The sequence below is a fragment of the Nelumbo nucifera genome, chromosome 1 (assembly GCF_055504915.1).
Source record: "Nelumbo nucifera cultivar China Antique chromosome 1, China Antique-T2T, whole genome shotgun sequence".
Classification (NCBI taxonomy): domain Eukaryota; kingdom Viridiplantae; phylum Streptophyta; class Magnoliopsida; order Proteales; family Nelumbonaceae; genus Nelumbo; species Nelumbo nucifera.
Window position 1 is genome coordinate 143,561,672 of NC_142649.1, and position 23,444 is coordinate 143,585,115.

General features: G+C 36.3%; 1 protein-coding gene across 2 annotated transcripts; it reads right to left on the bottom strand.

The window, feature by feature from the left end:
• Positions 1-926: 926 nt before the first annotated feature.
• LOC104610872 (uncharacterized) lies at positions 927-7,076 on the bottom strand. Of its 2 annotated transcripts, none has more exons than XR_016080319.1 (2): positions 6,511-6,869; positions 927-3,203 (listed from the first exon to the last, which is right to left on the bottom strand). XR_016080319.1 is itself a non-coding variant. In XM_010277692.3 (2 exons), the coding sequence occupies exons 1-2, from the start codon at positions 6,912-6,914 to the stop codon at positions 2,679-2,681; spliced, it is 564 nt and encodes a 187-aa protein (XP_010275994.1). In that variant the 5' UTR covers positions 6,915-7,076; the 3' UTR covers positions 927-2,678. The 2 variants fall into 2 exon arrangements, 1 of the variants encoding a protein (XP_010275994.1); XM_010277692.3 differs by lacking the exon at positions 6,511-6,869 and adding an exon at positions 6,876-7,076.
• Between the last annotated feature and the right edge of the window lie 16,368 nt (positions 7,077-23,444).

A 23,444-nucleotide genomic window follows, 5' to 3' on the forward strand; every position in this document is an offset into this window, starting at 1 on the left:
ATTAGATGATGATGATGCTTCTCTTTGGTAGGGGATATATTGGCCATCCAGAGATATTTACAGTATCAGCAAATTCTAACAATAACTAGAGTTTTGGTACAGTCACTGGCTTGTTCCAACAGAGACTAGGGAATGGCCACCAAAGGTTGGGGAGTTACGGGTATGGTGCTAGAACCTTGAGGGGAGAAACATGGCATCTACTAGTTGAAGTGGAATTCATCTTAAACAGACCACATATAAATAGGATCCTCATTCTACTTAACCCCAACTATACACAGATCCTGTCCCGCCATTCTGCTCTATCAAGAGCCAAGCCTTTACAAAGAAAATCCTTATTCTCACTTCTACAAATAAAATCATGCAAAAACAGGGAAAGAAAAGAAAAAGACAAGAGAATACAGAGCGAAATACTAGAATTAGAAGTCTACTCTACTCAACTTTCATCCATTGTTTCACGTATCTAAGGGTGCTTTTTATATGGGCTTTGTTGATGGTGCTTTGACAAGTAAACTAACATGAAATCCCAACCAGTTGACAAGAGTAACATGTTATGATGGTCTACGCTTGTAGGGACGACGCTTCCAACGGTAGGGTGTTTGTAATTCCCCACCAAATAGACAAGGCCATCACCCGGTGCTTTACAGAGACCGGATCTCTAGAAAGCCAAAAAATCATGCAAATACTCTGAGAGCACAGCACCCAGCCACACATTGGCAACATCTCCCCATGAATTTAATATACAAGTACAGGAGATATTCCTAATGCGCGACTGGATGCCGTGATCTCAGAATGCTCGCATGGTTTTTGCTTTTGGGAAACCCGCCTCTTAGCTTTAACAAGCATAGACCAAAGTGTATTTTTCTAGACAATGGTCCAGAGGAAGCGGTTTTGGTAAGTTGATTCCCAAGTCAATTGCTATAATGAAGGTACCCTCATCATAATATATTGAGTGCCTTCACTTGGCTGCCATGTGTCCAGATAAAGGGCTAATTAGGAGATACTCCCGGCCAAAAGTCAATCTGAACAAATTAGATGATTGTGGCTGGATAGCTTTATCATACAACCCTAAAACAATCTAGAAACCAGATGGTCAAAAATAATTCAACCTTGTTGATTTCCTATGCAGCAAGGCACTAGGCAGGCCCGAAGGGCCCAGTGGATAGCTGCCATTAGGGGTGGATTTGAGCCGAGCCGAGCCGAATAGTATGAGGCTCAAGCTTGGCTCATCTAGGTAGTACAAGGCTCGAGTTCGAGCTCAAGCTCGGCTCGAGCTCGATTTGAGAAAAAATGTTTATAAAAATAAAAAATTATATAATATTTATTATATATATTATTTTCTATAATTTTATTATATATATATATATATATATATATATATATATATTCGAGCTCGGCTCGTTTATTAATCGAGATTGTAAATTGGGCTCGATCTCGGCTCGAACCTCGGTTGAAACCGAGCCGAGCTCGAGTAGCTTGTGAGGAGCTCGGCTCGTGGCCATCCCTAGCTGCCATGTTTGCCAGGAAATTAATTCATCAAAAGATTTAGGATTGAGATAAAAATGTCGAAGGTTAGGTCTGTCTCCAGTCCATAGTTTTCAAGGTGCCAAGGTGAGGCTAGACGATAGGGAGGCGCCTAGTCGCCTAGTAAAATAGGCGGGCGCCTAGGCGATGGATTTTTTTTTTCAAGTAAAAACATGTATCCTAGGGTAGTTCCCTAGGTTCCATAATCATATTTCGTTAATAAATATCCATAATTTTCATTAGAAAAGTATAAACTTCATGTTAAAGTATAGAAAGTCAACATATTCCAACATATTCACGAGAAGAAAAAGAAGAAAGAAAAGAAAATTCGAAAAATGTAGGGGCTGAACCCCTATTTCTGCTATAGGAAAAGAAGAAAAGTAAAGGTGGAAGAAGAAGAAGAAAAAGAAGAAGAAGAAGAAGAAAATGTGTTGATTGGACAACATTTTATGTTCTTTCTTACTTATTGGTTCAGGTTTTGAAGTCTTTGATGGTTCAATACAGTATTAAGCAATATTTGTGTTGATTAAACCCTAACAAATAAGAAAATAACAAAAAGAAATTAGTATATAAACAAACAAAATGAATATTTTAGTTTAAAAATGTCTATTTTATAATTATAACCTCAAAAAATTAAGAATATAAAAGTTTGTTATAACACACTATAGAAAACTGCTTGGCAATTAGGCGAGGCAAGACTCCAAGGGCGCCTTGTCACCTAGGTGTCGCCTTGACAACTATGCTCCAGTCCATCCCCTAACAAAAACCCAGGTAGCCAAGACCAGCAGCAGGTAATGGCTTCTTTTAGTTTAGGAGATAAAAGGAACTTGGTATTTGTGTAAAATGTTCACAGTTCACTTGGTCAAGCAATTAATAAAAGTGATTAGAGATCAGCCGGATGAGAAAGAACACTTTAGTGCAGGTTGAATGATTGATAAACAAGAAAAAAAGGTTCACAATAATGTGGATTGAAGAAGGAGCATTTTTTTCTCTAGAGCAGTTTATGTATTAAAATAAAAAGTGAAGTATGAAGTACGTACTTGTTGCATTGGAAGAATAAAATAAGATTCATGTCATTAGCGCCAAGGATGGTCTCAGAAGCCACCATAACGAGAGAATGAAACAAATAATGCAAAACTGAAGCCAAATAAAGTATTTTAACCACGTCGACCACGTAAATTCCTCAACAGCCAGTTCTTCCGTCGCTTTTCATCAAGAGTTAAGAATGTCCTGCCCTTCTTGTCATCAGAAGCCAAATACTCTAAAGCTTCAATAACAAAGTCCTCATCAAAATCCTGTATTTTCGTTACCTCCTCATACAAATAGTCAATGCTCATAGCCTTGTTGCTTCGGTCCAATGCTTCAGCTATTCTACCAAGGTTTGCAGCTAGAGTATTCATTGTTGAAATTATGTTGGGGGCATGAAATTTGTTTATAGGTTCTTTAGGGTGTGATAAAGAATTTGATTGTACTCTAGTTTGTTCAGATGATGCTTCTATCCCCTCTTCTATGTCATCAATGTCAATACCTTCATCCACCAACATAGATTCACCATCTGTTTCCAATTCCTGTGAGTGTTCTCCAATCAAATACCATGCTAACATGCTTAACATGCCTGCTGAACAAGCAGCAATAACAGCAGATGTGACCTCATCTTCTCTGAGGTTGCCAGAGTTATGCATCTTCAAACCAAAAGAACATAAATTAGACCAAAATATGAAACACAACCAGATGGACCTACATGTAAACCTATATGACAAGTTGTCCTTTCATCAGATTAACCCTCAGAACTAATAATAACTCAATTTGTATGATTTCTAAGCATAGTGTGGAATATATCTAAAATCATAATAACTAAAAAGTTCTTTTCATCTTTCACCGGTTAAAATTTCAAATCAAACTAGCTTTATCCTTGAGGGAGAAAATGGAAATTAGGAAAAAAGAGAGATTGAAAATAGTTTCCAGATGTATTATATGGCATATATGAAAATTTCAGTGCACATTTGGAGTAATTAAATGCTATGTTCTTCATAGATCCTAATCAAAATACAGTTGAAGCGACTATGCTACTGCTATTACCAGTACTGTTGCATCAGGGTACCTTCAAAGAAAAGCATAACCACATGGAAAAACAGCATCATTGGCAGAATCAAGCTTACATCTCATCCAAAGCTGTTTCTATATTCTGCTTTTGGGCATTTAAAGCTGCTTCTCAGTTGCTTTCTCTATTCTATCTATTCTACATGTATCAAGTCAATCATACATTATTTTTTTCTTTGACATGACTTTTATAAGTATTAAAGAAAGAGTTAATTAATATGGACATATAATGCCAAGCATTCCTCTAGTAAGACTGGTGCCTGCCCCCTCCCCTTACATTTAGTTCCCTATTAAAAATACCCCAACAGTTTGGCCAAAAAAGGGTCACCATAAACTAAAAAGACAGAAATCCCAAGTTATTAAGGCAACCATTACATCATGCTAGTCAAGCTTGTTGCCATTTAGAAGTTATGAGAATGACTGATACATCCCTAACAATTTACAGAAAGCTATGAATGTTGACCCACAAAATTTTATATAGAAGTAAATAAATAAGTGAGCAGAACAGAACCATTTTAAAATGAAGAAACGGGAAATTAAAAACCCGATTCATGTATGGGAACGTCTTGGGCTTAGGGATACAAGGCTTGTAGATCTGGTTCCCCATAATTTACCACCCATGCTTCAAAGATTGACACCACCACATTAGATATGCCAAGAATCAGCATACCAAGATGACTTTAACCAGGCCTTACTTCTAGAGCTCGTTTTCAACTTTAAAAGAAATTTCATCATCATCATCTAAGCTTTGTCCCAACTATATGGAGCCGGCTATATGAATCATGTTCCGCCATTCCATTTTATTCAGTGCCATATACATTGTTAAATTATGGGCTCTTAAATCATTTCTGACCACTTCAACTCATTTCCATTTGGTTTACACCTAGCTCTTGTAACAGATCACTTCTTACTGGTGCTGTATTCAGTGCCATATACATTGTTAAATTATGGGCTCTTAAATCATTTCTGACCACTTCAACTCATTTCCATTTGGTTTGCACCTAGCTCTTGTAACAGATCACTTCTTACTGGTGCTGTATATGGTCTTCTCTACATGTGACCAAACTTAGTCTTCTTGCCCTTATTTCATCAATTATTGGAGCTACTGCTACATTCCTTCAAACAGGTTCATTTATGATTATATCCTTTCTAGTTTCCCCAATCACCCATCTCAACATTTGCATATCTTCCACATTAATATTTTAGACATGTTGCTTCTTAACTGCCCAACACTCATCTCCAAACAACAGTGCGAGCCTAATAATTGTTTTATAAAATCTTCCTTTTATCCCATCGTATAAGACTCCACATGCACCCCCTAAAGTTTTCCCATCCTTCTTTAATTTATGGGTGACATCTTCCTCAGTCTCTCCCTTGTTATAGACTCTTGAACCAATGTAATGGAACAGATCACATTGATCTCTTGGTTTTCAGTACTAAGTGTACCCTGATTTCCACTCCTAGCATTTTTTTTTTATTTCTTTTGAAGGGCTACACAACAGGGGGTAGCCCATCCCCCAACCCATAACCCCAAACCTAGGTGCAGCCATGCAGGCGGGATTCAATCCCAAGTCTATGCTATGAGCAGCAGGACACCTTACCAACCAGCTGGTTGGCACATTGTGATTTCCACTCCTAGCATTATTAAATTTCACTTGATATAATCTATTTCAGTCCTACTTATTTTGAAACTATTGTTTCTAAGGTATTTTTGCATAAATCTGAATTTGCATCTTATCCTTCTCAGGTTTCAACTTTCAATGATGGATACAAATAAATGTAGTATAATAGACAACCATAATCACTTGCAAGCATGGATTCCAGGACTTAATGGACTAGCTGATCTACAAGTTAGGACTGGTAAAACCCAATGCCAGAAACATGGTATAGTGACAACTGAGAGTGCACATTAATGGCGACAGGTGGCCAAAGCAGCCCATTCTAAGTGCCCTTTGGACTCATTTAATAGTCTAATTCTCCAAGTGGGCAGCTTGTGATAGGATATAGAAGTTTCAAAATCAACTCTATCCAACCCAGCTGATACAAACTTGGGAGTTACTGTTATATTTGATCATTGAAGGAAAGACACGTCACAGTTGTTTATCAGACTGAACAGATTACTCTCAGGTATTTACCATGCACTTTGTCAAATACTGAATCCTTGTAAAGAAACATTTATATGCTACTTCCAAATTTGAGTAAAATAAGGAACGAATTTTGTCCTTCTGGATGAGGCATTAAAAGGGGGAAATCCATAAAGCATATAATCCAGTACAACGGTGAAGCAAACTCATTTGATCCACAACAGCCCACAAACATGCATCTACAACTAGGGGTGTATTGACTTGCCAAAGTTGTTTCAAATACAGATATATTCAGATCTTAGAAATTACCTGGTAACCAAGATGGGATGTCGAACAAGTTACCGAAACAGGTGGGTCCAACATAGTTAACCCATTGAACAGACTTCAATGTGTAACCAGACACTTAATTGGTTACTCCATTAATCCATTTCAACCTTAAAGTTTGTGGGTTCTATCCCTTCTCCTTTTTATACTTATCCTAGGACCAGAGTATAGTCTATTGGGGCCAGTTACCAGGTTACATAGTCCAGCATATCAGAAACAAACTAGAATCCAATCATGCGTTTCAACTCTTTGATTTCCATGCTTTCAATTTGATTATTTACAAGCGTATACGCAATCCTATATGCTCCTTCGTAGAGGTCTAAAAGAATGGCAGCAACATGATGCAATTTATCACTTCAAAGCTAGTGAAGTAAATTAGGTATACAGAAAGAGAATGGTTACAAAAATACTAAAAGAGAAAATTGATAGAAAGCAGAAGTAACCAAATAAACTATAAACATGAAAGGGGTAGAAAAAATACAATTGAAGGCTCTTAAGAAGCCAAACACTCCCGATCGTTGCAGTAAAGACAGGCAAATTGACTTTCCCCTTCGTTCGTGTTTGCTTTGTGTTTGAAAACAATTTGCTCGAAACATGAGAAATCGATGTGAACTCAGGATGATGAAACAGGTACAATACGGGTGTCCATGTATAATATGTCTAACTAAATTTAATGAAAAATATCTAAACGAGAGCTTATTTAAGCAATTCATCAAACAGGTGATGGCACGAAAGTGATGCAGATACTAAAAGAGTCTAAGCGAGCGAAACAAATGGGAGCAGTGAAATGTAAACGAAAAAGTAAAAGAGAAGAAAATAAGGAAGCAATTTACGGGAGGAACATACATTCTCCTTACGATGGGAAAGTAATCTTCTGACTGCCATAATTCTGATATAATAGAGAGAAACAAGTTTTGGCGTTTGGCAGACGAACGAAACAGCACACGCTATCCCATACAGAGTCCGGACTCCTGAGTCCAGTCCAGACTCCAGACATGATACTTGGGCCTACGAACGAAACAGCACACGCTATCTTCTGACTGCCATAATTCACGAAATGTCCGCCTACTAAAATTAAGGGAGCAATTTGATGGGCCGGCCCAGTCGTCCTGGCTCTCAAATTGGGCCAGACATGATACTTGGGCCTTTTTCTTCAATAAACATATGTTACCAGATTTGGATTAGACCCATGACCGATGAGCTTTTCCTATACAGATTTCTGATGGTTTTTATAACGACGGGACCTACCATTGCATTGCATAAGATGTGCGGTGCGGATACATCGTGTTGGAAGGTGTTGGGACGATTTTTTGTTAGGAGGAAACCCTACCTTCATTATCTATATACCACTAACAAATTATCGCAGTTTGTGTTTTTCTTCTTCATAATGATGGCTGCCTGTTTATTGTCCCAGTATTGGAAAATGTATAAAAATTCAACTAAATTCAAATCCAAGTTTATTAAATAAAGCACAAGTCAACAGGCTGAGCGTTATCCAATTATGTTAATTTTTATCCAAAAAAGAAAGAAAAAATGTATTACTAATTTATTGATGTTCTTTTATTTCCTAGGTAAATAAGAAAATGATCATTTTAGTCATAAAAATAATTATTATTAATTATTATAAAAAAATAATTATTAAAAGAGACAATTTTATCTTATACAAGTGTTAAAAACTTTTCGGTGGGAGAGTTATTTATCCACCTGAGAAATGGGCATTGCAAGCAATACCTAGGGAAAATAAATTTTCCATAAACCTTACATGAATATGAAAAAAGAACACGAGTATCTTAGTCAATGGGAACTAAAATCCCATTGACCAACTTTTTCTCTTTTCAAAATCCAAAAAACGAATGGGCCTTTAGTGCTTAAATTATTTGTTTTGTTGTCTTTAGCTGGGTTTTATTGTTTTGACATATACGATTTTTGTTTTATGTTCTATTATTTATTCTTATTGCTTAGTCCAATATTGTTCTTGCTATTTAATTTAAAAAAAAAGGTGATTTCATTAAAAAAATAAAAATTTAAACTGTATATGTATGGTATTCCTGCCAAAAAATAATGTCTATGAATAAAGAGGTACGAGGAAGTGGGCTGCTGACTAAAATTACATAATTGGAGCGCAAAAGTTTATTGATTTGGCTAAACAGGGAAACTCATCTATCCTTCTCCAGTTCTCCCTCATACAGTCTAAAGTCTAAACATACCGAGATCGGCTTCAGCCAGTGCAAGGACAATTCGAACAGCCTTTGCAACCTTACATTGGGATTATCTCTGTACCTATCTGCAACGCCATAAAGGGTGTTTGAAAGGGCCTTGCATTGATTGAAGCCGAGTTCAAATATACCGGCCTCCACAAATCCAAAGGCTTAGTTTGGAAGGAGTACAAATTCAAATATATAGAGTGTAAAACCTTATATTTTATATTATTTTATATGTAGTTGCATTGTATATATTTGCATTTATATTCTTTCCAAACTGAGCTTATTGCATAATTCTTTCTTTGACCCTATAAATACTACAACTTGCAACAAAATTAGATAGAAACAAAAAAAAGATTTAAGTAAATTTCTTAAATTACCTTCATGATTTAGCTAATTAACTAAATATATCCTTATTGTTTGACTATTATCTAACACTACGGCTATTGTTTATCAAAATTACCATTGTTGTTAAATATTAACAGTGTATTACCCTTAAATCAAATTTACGCACAAAAAGTTAAAATTACTTATTTGATAGTGGGATGCCCATCCCGAGAGAAAGTGTCCAAAGACAAGTTATGATCGGTGTTAGAGTTGAAACCCAGCTTTATCCCAAGCAGGAGCATGTCGGTTGGGTAATCAAAGCTATGCCACAGGACATAGAGCAAGGTTCTATTAGAATCGAAGCTCTCCACTATATGATTTACAAGCTGCCATGGGAGGAAATGGTTAGAGCTTAGGAAGAGTAGAATAGGCCTTTGGCGTACATTAGAAAAAAACAACGAGCGGAGGATGCGAGTGTCTATTCCTCCCTAGTCCAGCGGTTCTTCTTGCTGTTTCTAGAAGCAAGTTTTCTGAGTCCACCATGACTTTCTTCTTCTCCCTTCGGCTAAGTTATGAGGTGGTTTGGGGCTCTTATTTCGCCGATAACTGACCTTCTGCGAAAAGAAGAGAAAGAGGGAGTTTCCCGTTCCACATAGAGAGGGGGGAGAAGGTGAGAGAGTGAGCAATGAGAAAGTCAGCCCAGCCGGCAATTGATTCGAGATAGCAGCGATGGTTTGATCGGATCTCCTTTAGAGGTCGGCGGTTCTCTCTTCCCCATTATCTTTCTCCTTCTCTCTCTCCTCATCTTTCACTTCCCCGCCATCGTCATCACAACTTGTGTGGAGAATATGAATGTAACATAGAAGATGATGAAGGACCTAGAGTTGTGTGCAATATCAACCGTCCATGCTAAGAACATATTGGAGAGGATGCTGATGGGACGACACGCCGATTCAGTAATCTGGGAGATGCATGAGATGATAGAAATCAAATGCATGATAAGACTGACACGAAATTGAATGTATTAGATTTTAATCTCATTAGAGATTAAATCCAATGGGTTTGATTGATCAATTACATGAAAAGTACACTCAGAAAATTATAAATCTTGTTTTGGGTTTTTAAATAGGAGCTTATTTACACTTCTTAGATATAAAGAAGAGAGTATGGAGACTCATTATTGCATAATGTGTGTGCGCGTGTGTGGCGCAATGAGGTGCTTTAAAGGTGCGTTTTGAATTTTGGTGCAAGTAGGACTGTTCATGGGTCAGGTTGGGTCAGTTTACTGCTATTTTTCCAACCGACCCGACCTAGTCAGGTTGCCTGAAAATGAAACCAAAACCAACCTTGTGTTGGGCAAAACCGACCTAGTCGATTTGAGTCGGTTTGAGTCAGTTTCAATGCTTGAATTGAGGGGCTAAGGGAGTAAGAGTGGACCAAGTTAGAAATTACCAAGAAAAGAGAAAGTCAAATTGTATTAGAAAAAGAAGACTGAAATTTGGAATTTTTAAGAAGTCTTCTAATCTAAGTAAAAAAGAGACCTACTTGTAATTAACTATTTGGTGTAAAGGACTATAGAGAACAGGATCATTTCTTTAAACCTTCCAAAAAAAAATGAAAGAAGCTATTAATGGCATTAATGGAATTCCTTGTCTTACAGTGCTTGCCATTAATGGCATTCCTAAAGAGAAGACTAGAAAGTAGAAACTACAAGTAATTAGAAAGTATAAACTAAATTAGGTACTAACTACTAAGTACTAACTAGGAACTAAGTTGGTTCGGGTTGGTTCAATTTCGGTTTTCATGTGTGGAAAGCAAAACCGAACTGACCCATCAGTTTATGCTTTTGGTCGGTTTGGGTTTTCTTATGAACAACCCTAGGTGCGAGGTTGATCGTTGATGTTTTCAACGGCCACGATTTGATCAGGTGTGATCAAGAGGCACTATTTAAAGTTAACAGTCATTAATTGTTAACTACCTTTTAATAGTCTTTTTTGAACCAGTGCCTTCCTCTGCTCCATGACTCTTCAGAAATTATTTAAAGAGCGTGAATCAAGTAATTTCACACATAAGTTTCGAAAATCACTTTTGTCTCTCTCAGTCTAATATGCTATTGTCTCACAGAAGGTTTATTCGGAGACTATTCAATTTTGCTAGTTGCAAATTTTCACCCAAGACTTTGTTGTATCATGGGATGAATTTGCTTGTAACCCAACATTAAACTCAATGGAACTGAATGGGAGAAAACAATGTCTAAACAATGTCTTCAGACACATCTCAGAGTTTCTCTTCAAAATTTCAGTGACCCCAATTCCCAATAGAATGGTTAAAAACTTGCGACGATTTCAAGATTCAATGACGTGTTGAGAGGTAGAAAGATGGAAGTGATTTTTGGCTACCTTTGCTCGAAAGTGATGAAAATTGGCAAATCTGAGCCATGGAGTTGTGAAACTGTTTATTCGAACCCCACTCTTTAAATTTCGCAAATCCTAGCCTGGCGATGATGACTCCTATTTAAAGCCTTTCATCCACAAAGACGTACCTTAGAGGTTGCAACCCAAGTCGAACCCACTATCAAAGGGGTTGTACAATGTTAAGAAGCGATGACAAGCACGGTTTGGGTGGCAAGAACGGTTGTACTTGCAACGGGGTCAAGGTTAAACACGGATGAGAGGCGAAGATGTCAAGTTCCTCTGTTCTGATGAACAGGGGAGCAGGTGTTTTGAATGGGTTCAACAAGTTGAGTTCACAGGGTCAGATGAATACTCCCAATTTTAATTCTAATTCACAATTTCCGACAACCGGATTGCTGTTCTTGGGCAGAGATAACACCACTGTGGGTACCGGTTTCAATACAACTGATTTCGGAGGAGATAACACCTCTTTATGGAATGTATGGAGTTCGTCTTTTCAACTTCTTACAAAGGAGAGAGGTACCAATCGAATTAGAAGTTGGAAACATCTTCGGTTTACCGCTGTTAAAAGGAAGAAGACGATGAACAAAAAATAGGGAAAAGGAGAGGGACGAAGGATAAAATTGAATTTTGAAAAAATTATATGTCACGTGTGTACAAATTTTGATATAATATTAACGAATGCCAACGTTAATGATAGAGCTAGTTAAGAGGTCAATTAACTAAATTATAAGGATAGTTTAAGAAACTTAAAAGATTTTATTTTATTTTTGGCGATAGAAAAAGAAAATCGATTCCTCTTTTTCGTTGAATTGATTGTGCAGAGGAATAATGGAGGAAGGGAAGAGAAAAACTTAATAAATGCCACCGCTGGACCGACTTGATCTCGAAATCCATGAATGGACAAATATGTGACTTTGAGTCTTTGACGTGTTGTGGGTCAATGGCTGACATTTTTCCCTCTTCTCCAAGGCAAACACAAATACAAAACAGAACAGATAATGGCTGACCCATTGAATGACAACCGTACAATGACTCTTCTACTCTTTCCTCGGGAAAGACAACCTAATGCAGTTCCAACTTTCAAGCCATCAGTTCTAACATTGACTTCTTTCTCTTTTTCCACGTGGCAAATGACATGGCACTATTTAGTGTGGGACTGGGACCCGTTGTTTGCTCTTCATCTACAATTGGAGGCAACCTCATAATATAATAAATAGTAGATGGCAAATTTAGTATAAATAGTTGTAATTTTATAGACAATATCCGGGTTTTGGGCTACAATACTTGTTGGAGTGGCCTAGCTAGGCCCGTCAGAACTGTCTATCTCTGACATTTTAACTTTTTAACCCTATAAATGAGAATTCATTCCATTCTTCAATGGGTCATGCCTAAAGTCTACAGGGTTCTTGCTCGTCAAAAATCTAAAAAAAGAAAAAAAAAAAATACAGGGGTCAAACATTCAATGTATTGTGTTAGTGGGTTGCCCTCAAAACCTCCATTTATCTTTTATAGTTTGTTAACCAATATCACAGGATTCAAGATTTCATGATAGAAACTACTAAATTCAAAACACCTTTCTTGCTTCGCAATAGCAATAGGAATAAACAAAAGGGAATAAGAATAATTAAAGAAAATTGTGAGCAGTTGCAAGACAAGGATGATGTTGTGTTAATGGCATACATTTGAATCCAACTTGCTGAATGGGAGGAGTGAAAAATATGCATACTAGCTACCAGACCTTTGTTCATAAAAACCAGTTACAATAAATTGACTTTTTCTCTTGGCTGGGAAGAATTCTTACTCTGAAAAAGAGATACTTCCAACCATCATAAAGAAAAGAGAAAAAGCAATTATAACAAGAATTCAATGAGGTCTCACGTCAATACTTTTAGTCCAGTATTAATATCATATATAGAGAAATTAAATTCAACGCATATATATATATATATATATACACTAATGTTTAAATATCTAGATAGAGCTTTTCAAGTTATAAATGCCCTTATCTCCCAATGAAAAGGATATTCGTGGCCATAAGCAAATCTGGTGTCTCATATATCTTAATGACCATCCATGCATAAGAATTAAAAAAAAAAAAAAAAGAGAGGTCGCTTTTAGTTTTAACCAGCGGACTGCTCAGGGTTATGCAGATTCTAATCTAACGTCGGAGAAGTGCCAACGTTATGTGGGAGCGACGGTGTAGAGTTTCAGACGTGTGTGAATCAATTATGACGTCGATGATTCAATCTGCTGCAGCCACTTTAGCCAACAATTCCGATTTTCGATTGTGTTTTCCTATTTGTCTGGTGCAACATACTAAGATAGTAATTGCCAATTTGCCAAATGCCAACCCATGTAAGTACAGAACAAATCTTTCATTTATTGACTGGAAACGAGATTATTTATTACTGACTTTAGCTTCGACTTCCAGTGGATTTCTATTAATAATAATAACCCATTATTAAAAATTAGAATGATCAATGGCTCTTCGTTGAACACCTAATTTTTATTTCTAAATTTATCCCCATTAATAATATAAAATTATTATCACCTCATTATCATTTCATTTCATCTCATCTCATTATCTCTCATTATTAAAAATGAGAATGATAAATGCTCTTCGTTGAATACTCTGATTTTTATTTTTAAATTTATCCTTATTAATAATATAAAAACAGTCAAATTAATATATTCCCTATTATTTAAAAATAAAAATTTTAAAATAAGAAAATGATCAATTCTCTTGATAGAACATCTGATTTTTATTTATAAATCTACCCCTATTAATAATACAATTTTGAATGGATTGACAGCCAATCTAGCGAATTCATAAGTTTTTATTTTACCCATATATACAAAAGAGACAAGTCCCCTAAAAAGATAAACCATGGTTTTCAAATTCTCCACGTAATGGTTACCCTATTAAGATAGTCATGATGTTGGTTAAATTTTTATCAAATATCAATATGGCTGAACCATGGTTTTCAAAACTAGAAAGGACTGGACCAGACGGTTGGACTGGAAAACTGGGAACCGATTAGGTGATCGGCTCCGTTTTACCCTAGAACCGTTATTTCCCCCAAAACCGTTGAGTTGGTCAGTAAACCGCTGACCTAGGTGGTCGAACTATGCAATGGTTTTGGCTGGTTATTAGTTTTTTTTTTTTTTTGTCAGAACAGGTCGTCCATTCGATTCAAACGGTCAGACCGTTTGACCCAGGGAACCGGACCCCTAGCTGATTCGTTGTTCGAATCGATTTTAAAAACCTTGGGCTGAACAACACTCACATTAATCTAGATTGTTTTCATGATATTAAATGGAATCAAATCATCATGATAAGTTCAAAATTTCTCCTTCAAGGATAAACTTAATTGATAAGCTGAATGGATGTATCTCCCCATTTTTAATAAAAATGTGATCATATTTATAAAAATCCTCCAAATTTGAACCCAAATAGGGTGTAGTATGTTATAGCATTTGAATATCATTTCATTTTCTTTGGACACACAATCGATTTTGAATCCAAAATAAGAGTTCACTCAACAAAGTAGTTAGTTTACTATTTTTTCTTTAATTTTGTCTAAGATTTTAAATTGATTTAACTTGCACTCTATTTTGGTTTCTCTTTTATGCTTCTTTTTTTGCTAATTTGTTTTGGGTGTTTAGCAGTTTATATGAAGAGAAAGGTGATTATACAACCCTATAACTTGCAACTGAGATAGTGGTTCGACTCTTCACTTTTAAACAACTTTGGGAAGACTACTATTTCTGTTTTGACATGGTTGTTTTGGGCCAGTCTATAAGGAATGCTTTCGAATGGAAGGGACACAACTATTAAATTCATAGATCAAACAAGAAAATAAGAAGAGGAGTTAATTAATTTATTTATTTTTGGTAAGGAAGAGCAATTTAAATTAGAGAATGATTGAAGATATTTGAACTTACATTTTCCATTTGTGTTATTTTTTCATGCTCAATTGTTAAGTGGTGCTGCTGAGTCATTTTTGTTATGTTCACTTTCTAGCTTAGCAGCTTTGATTGATTAGTGTTCAAATAATGGTAATAACGCTAAAGTTGGATTATAAATTTGTAGTGAATTTAGTCATTATTATCGTTGTTGAGTTGTTTTTGTGTATTAATTTTTTGGTACTTTAAAATCAATTCTTTTTTTTTATATCACTTCAATTCAAATATGTTATTTTACTAGCTAGGGGTGTTCATTATACGGTTCAAATCGCATAATTGAGTCGAACCAAACCGAGTTTGTAGTTTTGTTTGGTTTATACCTATAAACGGTTTGGTTTGGCTTGATAATTTTCTAAATTATGATTTACAGTTTTGGTTTGGTTTATTGAATTTTATAAACTGAACCAAGCCGTAAACCGTAAACCAAAATTATATATATATATATATATATATTATAATATATCTAAATGGAATACGTAAAATTATAAATATATAATGAACACTTTATTTTATAATAAAATAATAATACAAGTTTTTAAGTTTTAATTTTTAGGGGAACTATTTAGGCTTTCTAATTGGATTAAGCCCAAAAGAACATAGAAGGGTCCAAAGTCCCAAAACCATATTAGAAACCGCAATTTGTAAGTTTTATCCATATCTATACTATTATTAAAATTGGGAATGAGACCTGAATTCTAGAATTTTTCTTAACTAAAATACCTCTATCTTTGAATTTGAATTATTACTTTTAAGTTCATTACCTTTGCTCTAATTGAGTCTTATATTTAATTAAGATATGAACACTCATGATCTCTTATTAAATAATCTATTTAAGGTAAATTAAATGAATGGGCTTTCTAGACTTTTTATTGATTAAATACCCCTACTTTTGAATACGATATTCTTTAATTATGAGCATAAAAATGTAATTTAAACGATTATTTTCCACTTCATTCAATTCTCTCCATTAATTAAGTCATATATTTAATGTGTTTAATCTTGTTTTATCTTTTATTTGAGGTATTTTTTGTTTCTTACCGATTCTAATAATTAAATTTATATCCATTAATTTTAATAGTACAAAATGAAAGCGATAACATTCACATGGGGTGAAATTGCTGACAAAAAATTTTCCAAAACTAAGGTTCATGAACCCAAGAATCAAATAGATCAAAGTAGGAGAATAGCAAAATCATATGGGAGAAAACTTGCTTTTCTCCTTAAGATTGATTTTGGGGATTTGAATTAGATCAAATTGATCCAAAACAACAAGAAAGGTTTGAAATTTTACTTGATAGAAAGGTCTTCACAAGTAGAAGAACAGTTGTGATATTTTACGGCCAAGAAATTGATCTCCTCTCTCTAGTGGTTCAAACCAGTTGAAGAACAGTTTGATATTGAATGGCATGATCCTTTGAGAACACATCTGTGTTTGGTCACCCAAATCATCTCTATTAATAGCAGATTTTTATTGTATAAGACTCTCAAAATTCCCTTCTAGCCCCAATCAAATTGAGTATTGGTTGGTTTAAGTCAGACCATTATTTCAGTCCTATTTTGACTAGTGATTACTGCTCACGGTCACAAAACGCCAATTCCAAATAAAAAATAATAAGTTCGGAGAGAAAATCGTTTTTATTTTATGATATAACATAGTGAAAATAAATGTCATTTTGGATGGTATTTATCGTATTTTTAACCAAGTGCAAGTTAGCCATTTTAATTAAAAAAAAAGAGATAAGTAATTAAAGTAAGGAATGCCGAATGCATCCTTAGCTTTGCTCCAATCAAAGTGATCATTAAAGAGGATAAAAATACATAATTTTATGCATCACGTTTGTTTTGGTATTTCCCCCAAATACCTGGTTCATAGACGTGTCACTGAAGCCATCTTACATACTAACTTTAGCATTTTAACTTTAAGGGTTTAGAATTTAGATTTTAGGGTATAGGATTAAGGTTTAGGGAATTAGGGTTTAAGGGTTTAAAGTATATTTTAAGGTTTTAGCTAGATTTAAGGTTTAGGATTTGGATTTAGGTTTTAAGATTTAGATTTAAAAATCAAGAGGTGGTCGGACAAAAGTGCCTGACACATTGCCCTTCCCTTGTGATATATAAGACTTTGGTTTGAGTTGTTCTCCATCTGCACATTTACTAATTAAAAAAAAAAAACAGTTTTTAATTCTAATTATATATTTCACCTTTTCTATTTAGAAAAGAAACATTCTACTTCACACAGTAAAAAGAATATATAGTGCCTATAGTTGTTGTAAGCGGCCAAAGTGCATAATAAGAAGAGGAGCATCAAACTCAATTTGATTAACCTTGAGAGTTAAATGGGTATGTATTGAATCTACGGCTGCAATTTGGGCTGGGTTGGCCCAAATCCTACCCGAAAAAGTTGGATTGGGATAGGTCAGGTTGATACTCAGGTTAGGGTTAGGGTTGAAATTTATGAACCTGACTTTATTTTGGGTTGGGCTATGGTTGACCCCGTGGGCAACCCGATCCAACTCGAACCCGACTCTATTATGTATGATATATCATGCATTGCTTTGTTTAGATGCACAATAGTTGTATAGCCTCCACCACATACTAATAACATCATATATTTATTTTTTTTAAGATAATCACTTCACTTAATCCTAATTGGAAAGACTAAAACCTTAATAACATATTTTATGCTTTTTGAATATTTTATTCTTTTTCTCCTTTTTGTTGTTTGCCACCCATAGCTTGTTTCCCATAAAATATCTACTATAAGTCATAACTCATAATAAAATATAGTCATTTCAAACACTTTTTTTTTTTTTAATTTTGTACTTGAAGAACCAATAAAAACATTAACAAACAAATACTAATAAAACATAGGATTAATATATATAGTGAAAGTTGAGTTAAGAAGTTCTATGAGATTTTAAGGGACGGGGAGAAGGTTGGGTTGGGCCCAACACGAAGTCAACTTCAGGTTGGGTTGGATTGGGTTAGGGTTGAGGAAATTTAGTTAGGGTTAGGGTTAGGGTTGGGTTAGGGTTAAGGTTGAGGGTTTAGAAGGTAGAGTTGGGCTAGGGTTAGCCCCAACCTGAACTAACTCGGTCCGACTTACAATCCTAATTGGATTTATCTAATTCACTCCACTCAGCCCAGGTAAGCAAGGTGAACGCCTTAATGTAGTCAGATCAATATTAGCATATAACAAGTTGATGAGAGGTTTTTGGAGAAACAAGATCACAAAAAAAAGGAGGCCAAAATAAGCGTTGAAACATCAATGGCTATAACTTTTGATTTGAGCATTCACTTTTGACATATAATATGTCAAAATGATTGTCTTGATGAGCACTGTGCATTATTAAATAATCTTTTGAGTCCATTTATATTTTCTATGCCCAAATTCCGTTGTTGTTTTGGCCTCCCAACAATTTTTTTTTTTAAGATTTTGCTTCTATTATAAATTTGATATCTTTCTCATTTTATCTTGTTTTTGAATCTCAATTTGATTAGAAAACTTATTTTATTAAAATACAATGTATTAGAAAGTTTGAGTTAGATTAGAAGTCCTATTTTTAATAATTTTATTATTTCGACAAAATTAAACTTTGCCTACAAATACAAGATTACAAAGATATTTTATTTTTTAATCCCAAACTTTACTCCAAATGGAGAGTTAGCCTCTTGAAATATTATTAGCTATTATGAAAATGAAGAAAAAACAGGGGAGGATATAGCCTGCCTGGCCCCAAACTCAAATATTACAAGACTCTTCCTGAAACTATGAACAGGATGGTTGACAATAACTCTTAGCTTATAACTATATATTGTTCTAGATGATCATGGAGCCACCTTAGATCCCAATGTTAGCGAAAGCATCACCGGCGGGCATGTTAGCTTCTCAAAAGGATTGAGAAAAATTAATGTTCAAAGAGTTGTACAGATTTTTAATTTTTATAAAAATATAAAGAATAGCTCAAGGAATATAATTGAACATCTAGCCACTAAAATTCAACTATCACTTTCTATAATGATGCTTGTGAAAGCAAATTGAATGCAAAGGTAGATATCGTCACAGGTTTTTTTTTTTCTTTTGTTAAGCCCTCGTGTGGCATCAAGTGCCTGCTTTGGTCAGCCACATAACAAAGAATGAATACAAATGAGCATAATGCACACAAGAGTTATCAAAGGGTTGTCGCTCTAATACATTATTACTGCATAATTATGGGAAGTGCTCATGCCCAAGGATGCCCCCAACATCCAGGACAGGCCCTATAAATAGGCCAAAATGCATTGCCGAGGTGCCTCTTAGGACACCTATACAAATGCCCACCAATGGGTTCATACAAAATAACAATACAACAATACAACAAATCCCCAAAAGCCATCTGGCCTGAACCAAAGGCCAGAGCTGTGCATGCCAAGTTGTCTAGGTTGACCGCCTAGCCTGTCTTCGAGCTACCATGTGTTGCACTCCGTAGCAACACCTCATCCAATCGTCCATAACTGCTCAATGCCTCTATCTGGACAACAACTAACAGCAACTGCTCAGTTCGTGTCCCGATAGCCCGCATGTGTGATGTCTGCTTGTCCCAGATGCCCGTGGCTAGACCGCATACTTGTCTCACTCTCAACTTGCCTGCGACCATACCGAAGGCGTGTCCAGCTCCTACTCGCCCATGCCCTTGAACAAATGCCTGTGGCCTATCCACATGCACACTCGTCCAACTGTGTAAGCATCCGAGTCCACTTCGTCACTTAGGTGTGTGTGTCCAATGCCTTGGTCGCTCGGACATCCACACCACCGTTGCTACTAACCCACCCAGTTTGCCGCTGGTGCTACCCATGGGAGAGTCCATACCACCCCTAAAGAGTACGTTAAACTTTTGGGACTCTTGTAGAAGGAAACATCAAGGTGGCTGAAAAATCATACTATCGATGTCGTCGCCCATCATCCGCACATAGGCCAAGCCTAAGGCATAAGTCCCTACCTTCGACACGCTCATTAGCATCAAGTTAGTGTCACGTCTGTCCACCTATGTGCCTGTGACCAATGTATACCGCGACACACTTGTCAGCATGCATGGCTGCAACCAATCTGTGCTTTATACAGTACGCCCGAGTCCACCATCGCCTAGTGCCTACTTGTCCATGGCCTTAGCGTCAAATTTGTCAACGTCATGCGCCTACACAATCTTGGCTAGACACCTAAGGGACTGACAAATCACCCCAACCAAATGAACTCGGCGTCCTCGTTGTAATTGATTGGCTCGAGCTTCTCATGAGCTATTCGAGCCCGGATTGACTCGATTTAAACCAAGCTTCGAGCTGAGCTCGAGCTCAGTGAAGCTTGCGAGCCTAGTATAATAAATAAATATTTTTTTATTATATACATACATACATATACATATACATATACATATAAATATATAAATATATATAAAATAAATAATTTTTATTATATATAATAATATTTTTATTTTTTATTTATAATAGTAAATAATTTTCATAATTCTTATTTTGTTGTATATAAAATAAAAAAATATTATTATATGTATTATTTTTATTTTTTAGAAAAAACTTGGCTTGTAGTCGAGCTCAAACTTGCAAGCTTTGAACCGAGTCGAGCTCTAGCTCTAGTCTCTAGCTCGAATCGAGCTCGAGCCTAAGACTATTTCAGTGATTTGAGCTCAAATAGCCAAGTATTTGGCTTAGCTTGGCTCGAATCCACCCCTACCAGGTAGCCACCTCCACTAGAAGTCCGTTACAGTTAACTAAGTATTGTGTCCTCTGGTTCTTGCTATGCCCGAGAGTTTTGTGGTCAAGTATCTTTTCCACTTCATTTTTGAACTACTTCTTGATCACCAGGGAGCCCCTCTTTGTGCCTTCCTTGACTGATCCAGCAAGTTATGGTAGAACTTCTTTAAGAAACTAATATGGAATGTGGGGTGGATTATCTAGAAGCTTCAGGCTATAAGCCACCACACACCTACATGCTTGATAACCTCAAATGGTCCATCATACCTAGGTATCAAGGTCTCTATGTACCATCTTGCTACTGATCTTCTTCCATATCTAGGGTGTCAACTTTAGAAAGACTCGGTCTCCAGCTTGGAATTCCATAGGCCACCTGTCCTGCTCCACCCACTTCTTTATCTATTTCACTGCTTTCGCCAAACTATCTCTGGCCTCGTCTAGCAACTCTTGTTTGTTCCTAGAAAACCGATGGGTTGCAAGACACTTCCCCTTAGTGTGTTGCTTTGCCACTTCATGAGGGGTTCAGGGCAAATGTCCTATAGCCAACTCAAAAGGACTCATACCTGTAGATGAACTCTGCTGCAAGTTGAAGCAAAGTTGTGTTGGGTCCAACAAGTCCACCCAATTCCCTTGATTGGTTGTTACAAAATGGCATAAATACTCCTCTAGCAAGGCATTCACCCATTTAGTCTAACCATATGTTTGTGAATGATTGCTTGTGGAGAACTCCAGTTCATATCCTAGCAATCTGAATAGTGTTGTCTAGAACTGCCCAGTGAATTAAGCATCCCTATCACTAGCTATGTCTTTAGGCACTCCCCAATATTTCACAGTGTCTAAAGAAAAGCTGAGTCATCGTGTCTGTTGTGTAGGAATGTGGAGCTGGAATGAATGTGGCATATTTAGAAAAGTGGTCCACCCCTTCTTTATCCATTTCACCGCTTTTGCCAAACTATCTTTGGCCTTGTCCAACAACTCTTGTTTGTTCCTAGCAAATTGATGGGTTGCAATACACCTCCCCTTAGAGTGTTGCTTCGCCACCACATGAGGGGTTTAGGGCTAATGTCTTGTAGCCAACTCAAAAGGACTCATACCTGTAAATGAACTCTTCTACAAGTTGATGCAAAGTTGTGCTAGGTCCAACAAGTTCACCTAATTCCCTTGATTGACTGTCACAAAATGGCATAGATACTGCTCCAACAAGACATTCACCCATTTAGTCTGACCATCTGTTTAAGGATGATTGCTTATAGAGAACTTCAGTTCAAACCCCAACAATTTGAATAGTGTTGTCTAGAACTGCCCATAAATCGAGCATCTTAATCATTAACTATGTTTTTAGGCTCTCCCCAATATTTCACATGTCTAAAGAAAAGCTGATGTGGCATATTTAGAAAAGTGGTCTACCACCATCATCACTGATGAAAATCCCTAGATTCTAGGAAAGCTTGTGATGAAATCCATAGACAAACTTTTCTAGGGTCGGTCAGGGATGGATAATGGCTCCAGTAGGCTTGGAGTATTCTTTCTCTCCATCTTATCTTGTTGACATAACAAGCAAGTCTTCACATATAGTTCCATGTCCGCCTCTATCTTTGACCAATAATAGAACTTGGTCAACAAGGCCAACATTCTTTCCTAACCTGGATGTCCAAGCCACAGAGTGTCATGAGTTTCTTTCATTAACTCATGCCACAACCCACCAGTACTTGGTACATATACAAGGCATACAATATTCCATCTTCCACTTGGAATATTCCATTAACTTTAGCATACAATATTCTTGGAATCTTTGCACTCTAGCATACAATATTCTTTCATTAACTTTCATTAACTTTAACTTTAGCATACAATATTCTTTCATTAACTTTAGCATACAATATTCCATCTTCCACTTGGAATCTTTGCACTCTACCTTCTTGGACCTACTGCAACAACTTTTGTGTGATAGAAATTAGTCTCCACTACACTGGTTGCCACTACTATCTCACCTACAATCTTCTTGCAAAGGTCGTCTACGACTTGATTGTGCTGCCCTGTCTTATGTTCAAAGGTCACATCAAACTCAACAAGGAATTCTTGCCACCGAGCTTGCTTTGGGTTAAGCTTCTTCTATGTAGTAAAATAAGTCACTACCACATTATCTGTTTGAACCACAAACTTAGTCCCTAATTAAAAATGTCTCTCCATACCCGTAAGCAAAGGATGATCGTAGTCATCTCTTTCTTATGGGCTGAATACTTTTGTTTTGTCGTATTCGAGTTCCTACTCTCATAATCCACAGGGTGTCTTTCTTACACTAAAACACCACCAATAGCTTGGTCAAATGCATCGGTATGTACCTCAAAAGCTATAGTGAAATCTGGTAACTTCAAAATAGGTTATAATGTGATTGCCTCCTCTATTCGATCAAAGGCACATTCGCATTCTATATACCAATGCCATGGCTTATTCTTCTTGAGCAATTCCATGAGCATGACTATTTTCTTTGAGTAACCTTTAATGAATTTTCAGCTGTGTTTGCTTGAGGTGTAAATACAAAACTACACCAATAAAGTTTAAGAATGGTCAGGTCTGTTAGTGTAAAAAGCAAACCGGATTTTACACCCATTTATACTCATATGCGTTTAGACAATTGATTTAAAATTAACATTGCTCTTTTGTTCATGTTTGGAGAATACCCATCGATGTAAATCTCCATCCCTCTTTTCGCAAACCACTTAGTACAAAGCTTGAAAGCTGTTGGCGAGATGGCACGA

Coding starts and splice junctions, on each gene's coding strand:
- LOC104610872 (XM_010277692.3), bottom strand. CDS start 6,914: ATGGCAGTCAGAAGATTACTTTCCCATCGTAAGGAGAAT. Junction 3,204..6,875: donor TTTCCCATCGTAAGGAGAAT/GTATGTTCCTCC, acceptor TTTGGTTTGAAG/ATGCATAACTCTGGCAACCT.